Raw genomic sequence first — 8620 nt, forward strand, 5'->3', positions numbered from 1 at the left:
AAATCGCCGCCCTTGCATTTTATTTACTTTCCCTCTGTTGATGTTTATTAGTTTATTTTGCATCATCGGTATACTTCGAGTTGTGCTCCTCATGTATGAGTCCTTTGCGGGGGTTTGATTTGGTGTCACGCGAATCGCATCCCCTATTATAATCGTTGTGTGATGTTCTATGGATCTCAGGTTAACTTGTGAGTTGTGACGCTGACGACTTGAGGCCAAGGCGAATTTCAAACAGAAATCGGCTGCGGGGACAAGGTATCACTCTTCTCTCTGTGGCCTCATGCATGAAGCACGAATCATGTATTGACTATTCCTAGTTCTGTTCCGCTTCGGCATTGATTCACTCCACTGGCATCTACGTCGCTCTCTACCTACCGGTCTCAGTACCTCTATCATAAATTGGGCATTTTTCCTGTTTGGGACCAATCATAAATTTCGTTCTTGTTTTATAAAGATTGAAGGATTGGGCGTTGTGCGGGCTGCGGTGCTGTTCGGTTGCCAAGAGTGCACTTTTCTGTTGCTCAACTAACCAGTTTGGGCCCCCCTTTGTTTCTACCTGGGGGAGAACAAAGGCATGGGCCAGGCCTGACTGATGCTATGCTAGGCTTTCTTTTGTTGTCCAATGTGTAAGGCAAGTTTAGAGTTCGAGAATTCAGTAGCACAGAGGCTTGATTTTGTAGTGTCACATTTTTCAATAGTTATATATTTCGAAGGACATGCTTTTGGCTTTTTTTGTGCTATTATTAGCAGCAAACACACAGATAGATTTTCTAACTTTAAATGTGAAAGCAACATGCTTTTCACCACGAGATTAACATTTATAAGATAATAACCAATTGAAACACGTGGAATTAAATATTATAGAATTTTTAATCCAAAATCACGCTGTGCTTTTATGCAACAGGCAATGCCGTACCAGCCTAGCTGTTAATTTATTATCCAGAAATGATGGTAGTATTCGATTGCAACCTTTTACAAATCTGGGATTGGATTGACAACTGAGAATTGTATACACAAACATGGAGAGATTGCCTCGTGGGTGAAAATTAATTGTTAAAACTAAAATGTGTTACATGCAGGCTAGTTAGAATAGTGAAGATGGTTAATGGTAAATTTCTAATATTGGAAAACGGTGTTTTCTATTAGTCCGGTTATATTCGTCATCTTCTGTAGAATGGAAGAAGAGTTATAGATGTAGCTGAACTGTTTGCTTTTTTTATTGGCATGCAGATTACTTTGTATATGATATGTACTGTGGTATCTGTGGCCAATTATTCCTGGGTCCTCTCATATATCTCTTTGGTTAAGGTAACAAATAAGAAAAATAATCTCTAAGCAATGTTACGGAAGTCCTTTGATTCACCTGTTGCTCAATAATTTTTCACATTCAATCTCATCATGCGCCACAGAAGTTCTTTTTATTGAAAAAAAAATCTTTCAATATGGTTTGTCTGTGATTCTTTTTGTTAATCAAAATAACGAAGGTTTGTTGAATGTTGACCTAAAATTTTTGGCATATATTGATAATGACTTTGATGACACTGTTTACAGTTTTACAATCTTTTTATATTGATTTAATTTCATAGCCAAAGGGGTAAGCTTGTTAGCTGTTGCAGGCTTGCAGTAAATATGGACTTAATATCTACCATCGTAAGGTTCATATGCCTTTAATTACTAAAGGAGTAAGCATGATTGCAGGATTTATGAACATGTTGTTTTTGTCGATGCATAATGAGTACTCAGTAACAAAAGAGATTTTACATAATTTTGTATTTATTTGTTTCTTAAATAAAATTCAAGCTGTTCCAAGATATAAGGTATAATTTCTGTTTTTGCCATTTTGCTTCAAAATGTAAGGTTTCCATGCCATTTGAAATATCTGTTGTCATTTTCTATCATTGATCTCTATGTTGTTCAACATTTTGGGTAAACACCAACACAACTATTCTCCCCCTTCTTGCTAAGACATTAGCATCACAAGCACTTCAGTTATTTTCCTCTACCATTTTCTTGGTTCCACATGCTCCTTAACACGGCCAATAATAGTATGCCTTATATAAGATATGTAGGGACTCTCTAGCAGATAGATGCCATATTATACAGTTCTGTTTATTATGGACACTCGACCATTCAAGTCTACCGATTACTGTTCTCCTATGCTGAAAGTATAGGGGTGGATCGACCAAGTGCTGGTATTTGAAGGATGTTTTAGGGAGTACGAACTAAAAGGAAATCCTTGGTATAACTTGGTAATTTATCTGCTAAATTTCTTATCGAGGGACATGTTGCAAGAATTATCCAATGATTCTCTATAGTTGCTAGGAAACAAGGGAGAAGGCAACAGAATCTTAACTGATGCAATACCTGATGATGACATTCATATTCGATTGGTAGGTGCCTCCTTGTGTGCAGAGTCTTGGCATTGCTATTTCTTATTGTAATCTAAAGTTTTACATTTTCATGGAAGTTCTGACAAGTTAGATTTACCTCCGTCTGTTTTTTAGCCTGTGAAAGCTTCACCCAAGGAGTAAAGGATTCAAGCCAGCTTCCCTGTCTTATCTGTGATATTGGAGCTGGCATTGTCACTGTCCTCTTCATTAAGTGCTGCCAGATAACAGATGGGTTCAAAAAGCTTATTATTGTCATCAGTACATGGACAAACTGTGGGACAAGCATCAGGAGGTTATTCATGCGCTGAGAAGTACGATTGGCAAAACTTATCCCTTCATCAAAGTGAGCAAGCAGCAAGGGAGCAACTTGATCATGATGCAACCCTGCACTGCCCTCTGGATATGCCTAGCCGGTTATTCTCTTCATCAGTGCATGAAATTAAGTTTCAAATTCCATGCTATATAATCATGCTTTTAATTTTATAGGTTCAGATTTATCTTATCTTGATGGAATTTTGTGATGTACAAAACAGGGTAGAAGATTCTGTGACTGCTAATGAAATTTCACATCCGCCTAGAGGTTCTTATGATTTGCATAGAACTCGGGGAGAAATTGTGAACTATAGATATTGTAACTGTGATACATGTGGTGTAACGAGGTGTGCATCCACTGCCAAGCTTGTGATGCTCATTATTACTTGCACCAAATATTTCAGTTTTATGGAACTAAGATGTTTTGGCATGCAGGTTGGGGGAATATACTACATCACATGGTCATGGACGTTCTGAGATTCATGGCCCAGGAAATGGAGTAAGTGGACAATGCCACCTATCTTCTTGTTCTTATGGTGGATGCCATGGTAAAGATCATGCTTGTGTCAGCAATACATCGAAACAGGCTAGGTGCAGCATTGCAACTGCACTTGATCCCATCAGATCTTACCGGTAATCTCTCATTCTGATATTAAGCGGGTGTTTGGCAGGACTCCTCCTGAGGGCTCCTCTGGAGGAGCCGCAGCCATTTTGGAGGAGCCACAATTTGTGGCTCCTCCCAAACGGCTCCGGCTTATCTGTTTTCCACTAAAAAATGGCTCCTCATACAAAACGTTTGGTAGGGCTCCTCCGGATGAGCCGGAGCTAGAGCCGGTAGAAGCCCTACCAAAAAGGCCCTAAATATTTGTTGTTATGCATTTATGACAACTTTTCGTACTATTTATTTCCGGCTAGTTAAATGGTTTGTTTCTAATCTAGGACCAACAGAATCCCTTCCTTTGGTCATGGTCATCATGGTGCAAAAGGAGCTCACAGACAAATATGTCAAGCAAGAAGTTGTAGGAAGAATTTTTCTGCTAACCAGGGAAGTAGCAGTCAGAATAGACACTATCGTGATGATAGATATCTTCCAAGTAAACATGACTTCCTGGATGGTCATTTTTCTGAGATAGATGCAGAAATGCATCGGTTTTATATGCGCAGATTTCACTCTCCTAGTAATCATAAGGGACACTCTTGGAAGGATGCTACATTAAATATTCCTGTTCACACCTCACATGGTCGATCGTGTCAAAGAGATGAAGAAGAAAGATCTCACCCGAAGAGACAAGTTAATGAATTTCGTTCCCTTCACCATGAGCAACTTGAGCTCGCTCCCAATGAAAAATTTCATGAATGCTTGGATAGCCATCGGTATTTCAGAAATGCTTATAATGGCAAGATGGTAAAAAGGAAATTTATAAAACAGGGTTTCCATGAAAGCACTTACAACGGTGCTGGTGCTAGTAAATATGAGAGAAACAGTAGCCAGAAAAGGAAGGCAGGTCATTTGGGTGGAAAGAAAGCTAGGAATAATGTGGCTTATGAGGATAAATCTAAAAGACTTCGCTGGCCCAGTGAAAAGGACCAGAAACAACAGGTTGAGACTGACAAGAGGAGAAATGGTAGTCTGGAGGGAAACGCTGTAATAACCAAGTTTGTGGGTCGAGACGGAGGAAAAGGGAATTGCAATCCAAAGCAGGATGCTACAGCTGCTGCTGCGATTGGCTCAACAAAGTGTGATGAGAACGCAAACATGTTAAGTCCCAAGTGCAGCAAAACTGTCGCTTCACTGAACACACCGAAACTGAGTGAAGGAAGTAGTGACATGGATCTAGAATCTGACAAGCAGTCTGATGTCGATGGTTGCACTGAAAGAGGTATACTACAGCATCTTCCAGTCACCCATACAGAGAGGAATATGGAACTGAAAGAATCAGATAATCTTTCTCAGTCTGAGGCACTCCACCAAGATTGTTTGATCCTTTGGAGAGCAAGACAATTAAGAAAGGCTAATGCTGCTAAGGCTGACAAAATTGTAAAAGCAAATCAACGACAAGCTGGACAAAGAAGAAAGGTGTCAACTGGCAGAAGAGTGAGCAATGGAAGACCTGCTGCTTTTGCTACCTCAGAAAGTGATAATGAAGATGACAGTGCATTGGGGTGTTCTGATCAATTTAGTAGTGCAACATCATCTGATGGGCTACAAAAGTGTGGTGATGGAAGAGCTAACAAAAAGTTAGAGAGGCCCCTCAAATTCCCTAGTAACAGTAAATGCAACAAAATCCCTCAAAACGCAACTGCTGAGAAAGGACTGGAGTGTAGTCTCAAGCTTCCACCAGAAGCAAATCCTCTTGAACTTGCGCAGCAGAAAGAAAAGGAAAAAATTCTTAACAGGAGGCAATTATCGACTTATCATCCAGATGCCATTGTGCATGGTGGTTTGAATGGTTGTTCTGACACTAGTATGGTGGATGAAGCTGCTGTTTCTCATTGTGACAATCGTGCACATCAGAATATTTCTCATCAGGAGACAAATAATGCTGACAGAAGGAAAGAGAAACTAGGTGTAAAATGTGAAAAGAGAGCAGAAGGCCATGGTCTCAAATGGGCTCAACAATCTACTAGTTTGTATACTGAGCCTACATTGCTGGACCAAGAGACTATTGCTCGTTGCTCAATGCATGGAAATTTGAAGGTAAATGCACTAGAGACTCCAAATCATGAGAGTGGAAGTACTCCATTTCATGGTCATATACTGGATGGAAGAACTGCAAACATGTGCCAAAAGAAGCAAGTCAATAGGTCCAGTGGAAGTTACTGTAGAGATTTCAAAAATTGGTTAGATGGAAATGATCATATAGATAACCAACAGGAAGCCATGGATCGTAATCTTTTGAGAAAGAAGCAAGTATGTTCAGTGCTGGCAGGCCCTGAAAATGAGTTGAACGAGAATGATACAAAGGACTGTGAACCTCAAGCTCTTGGTGTTGAGAATACATCAAATCGACAGATAACCACTGAGGATTGTACTTCTAACACAACACATTCTGGTGCTGCTAAACAGGGTGATTGGATCCCACGTTCTTGTATACCAGACTTAAATTACTCGCCTAGTATGCTCAGCGATGAAGATTTTGTGGCACCTGAGGAACCGGTTTGCCAGGTAACTGCAGGCGGTTTCGAACCTCAGGATGTTACCAAGAGTCTTTCAGCTTTGTTGACTGGACCAATTGTAAAGGAACAACAGTATGAGCAAGCAAAGGAACAGCAGTGTAGGCAACCTGAGGCAACTCAAATCATCAGTGATGTCTGCAAAAAGGAGGGCACCTCTGAAGTGGTCGCTCAGTTGGAGATCTCTGAATCTAATAACGGGCTTCCACAGCGAAGCGCAGTCGAAGAGAGCAGCGTGCCAACAGATGCATTCATGTGTGCCCTGTATGAGTTTGTCAAAAATTTCTTAAAGCCTCTGTGGGAAAACGGGCTTGTTTCCCGGGAAGTCCACAAGATCGTAGTGAAGAAGGCTGTGGAAAAAGTGGCTGGCGCTTGGGCCTCGAATGCTCCCTCGACAGAACCGGCAATCTCAAGGATTCTGTCCGACGAAGCTAAAAATATAGAGAGGCTTGTTCAGGTGGACCATCAATCCTCGTCCTGTTCACCATTTATGCAACGTTCTACCGCCGCGAACTATTTAACGTAACACTATTTAATGTAAGATATATTGCTCGTCTTGCAGGGGTACCTGAATATGTACGTGGGAAGAGAAGTTCTTAAGAGTTGTCCCTGGTGGTGTCTGAGCGGTCCAGCGAAACGCAATGCAAGTATTTTCCTGGCCCCATCTGCTGATACCATTCTCCGTATTCTCAGGGAGTCAAGTTGTTTACATGCCGGTGATGAATTGTTTTGTTTCTACAGGTCGCTCCATGCGTTCAGGAGGGTGTGAAGCTTGCGACGCCGCTGCGAAGCGACCATGGTCAATGGAAGGGAAAAACAATTAAGTTATGAGAACTTCAAACGTGTTACCTTCTCTCCTCGTGATGAGCCATCTTGGAACTCTGTCTACTCTCACAACTGGGCACTGTTGAATCTTAACACATCATCATTGCGGCGGCTATGGACCATGTATAAGTTAAGCAAATGTTTATGAATGTGTATTATTATTATATACTTATTTGTCGGCTTTCCGCTGGTGATGCATCCCATTTCCTCTGCAATCATGAAGGTCGGTCACTCTGGTTGTGAAATGGTGCAAAGCCAAAAAGGTGAACTGGTGTGGTGTGGTGTGGCCGCGCGACATGTGATGGTGTGCGTTTCACTTAATATCCATGGGCGCGCTCTCTCTGGTGGTGCGTGATGCTTTTTTGAGCAATGTTGCTTGCAACGCATGTTTCGTGGGCGTGGAGACTGTCTGGCAACTTCTAGATGGCACCTTCTCTTTTTTTCCTAATTACTTTCCCATTATCTTCCGTAATTGTTCTGCCTGGTCGTCTGAGATTTACTCTGTAGTTTTCATTGGCGGCGCGCTGTCCTCGTGGTTAACTCTTTTGAGTGCGAGATCTCTACTATGTTCTACCATAATTGCGTTTCAAAAAATAATTAGGCGACCCGGTTGCACAATGTTCCAAAAAACCGATCAATATTATTTAGAAGATATATAGAGAGAGATCTATTCCGTCGTTTAACCAAGATCTAGGCTTTTCTGCATCGCAAAAAAAAAAGGCTTTTCTGAGGGTTTGTTTGTTCATCGGAAGTAAACTTTACTCCCGTCACATCGAATGTTTGGAAACCAATTAGAAATATTAAATAGTCTAATTATAAAATCCATTACGTAAATGGAGGCTAATTCGCAAGACTAATGCATTGAACCTAACTAACTAGTCCATGATTTGATAATATTATCCATGATTTATAATATTGTGGTACAGTATATGGATTAATTAGGCTTAATAGATTTGTCTCGTGAATTAATCTTCATTTATTCAATTAGTTTTACAGTTAAGTCATATTTAGTTCCATAATTGGTATCTAAATAGCTGATGTGATGTTTGGAGCACTCCAACTCAAAAAAATAGCTCTACTCCACCAATTCCATTTTTTTTCGGCTCCACTCCACCAACTCCACGAAAGTATGGAGTTGTTGTACATGTTTGGCTGATTGCAGGGCTCCAACTCCAAAAAGATGATAACTTGTTGTGAATAGTCTATTTTAGCCTCTTCCCCGCCGCGCTTCCGGCCGATTTCGCCGCGCTCCTCGCTGCCAAGTCCAACCTCTCGGACCCCGCCTCAGCGCTCACCGGGGACGCGCACCTCTCCCTCCGGTGCCGCTGGCCGCACCCTCTACTCCTCCCACCGCTCCGCCTCCGATGCCCCGGCCGTTGCCTCGCCTCTCCAACCTCTCCCTACCGGCGTTCCGGCACCTGCTCTGCTCCTGCGCTCCCTCGTCCACCTCGACCTCTCCTATACTCTTGGCCGCCCCCCTACCGCCCTTCCTTTTGCTGGCAATGCATTCTTCGGTAAGTTGTGTAACCAGTGGTAATAGTAGGTAAATAACTCCTAACTCTATGAGGAGGTATGAAATCGGTATTTTTGGAGCATCGTTTTAGGTATTTTAGGAAAACCTGGATCTAACCTTAGATTCACGTTTTTTCTAAATCTAAATTTCTGGATCTACACGTATTTAATAGAATGTTTCGTAAAGTTGGTGAAGCTCAGTAGAATATTTCGTAAAGTTTGTAAAGCGGATCTCTCCCAAACACGCTTTGAAATTTAGTCGCACGACTCAATGCCCCTGAAAATAATCCGTTGCCACAGGATGCAACGAGACCTTCCCGAAAAATCAGTGCATTGACCCGGCGGAGGGCAGAGACGGTTACAGCGTTTGCCCCACCGTGCTCTCGGCCTCTCGCTCTACCAGAAAT

The 8620-nt window shown here is 41.8% G+C and overlaps 1 protein-coding gene across 1 annotated transcript; it reads left to right on the plus strand.

The window, feature by feature from the left end:
• The first annotated feature begins 2618 nt into the window (after window positions 1-2618).
• LOC112872771 lies at window positions 2619-6770 on the plus strand. The gene is made up of 6 exons (XM_025935826.1): window positions 2619-2803; window positions 2924-3049; window positions 3138-3335; window positions 3642-6333; window positions 6439-6523; window positions 6618-6770. The coding sequence occupies exons 1-6, from the start codon at window positions 2619-2621 to the stop codon at window positions 6698-6700; spliced, it is 3369 nt and encodes a 1122-aa protein (XP_025791611.1). The 3' UTR covers window positions 6701-6770.
• Window positions 6771-8620: the final 1850 nt, after the last annotated feature.

This window comes from Panicum hallii, chromosome 9 (genome assembly GCF_002211085.1).
Source record: "Panicum hallii strain FIL2 chromosome 9, PHallii_v3.1, whole genome shotgun sequence".
Lineage (NCBI taxonomy): Eukaryota > Viridiplantae > Streptophyta > Magnoliopsida > Poales > Poaceae > Panicum > Panicum hallii.

Excerpts from the sequence above, each read along its gene's own strand:
- LOC112872771 (XM_025935826.1), top strand. The coding sequence starts at position 2,619 with ATGGGTTCAAAAAGCTTATTATTGTCATCAGTACATGGACAAACTGTG. Across the intron at positions 2,804-2,923 it reads CCTCTGGATATGCCTAGCCG|GGTAGAAGATTCTGTGACTG; the intron begins GTTATTCTCTTC and ends TGTACAAAACAG. Across the intron at positions 6,524-6,617 it reads TCCAGCGAAACGCAATGCAA|GTCGCTCCATGCGTTCAGGA; the intron begins GTATTTTCCTGG and ends TTGTTTCTACAG.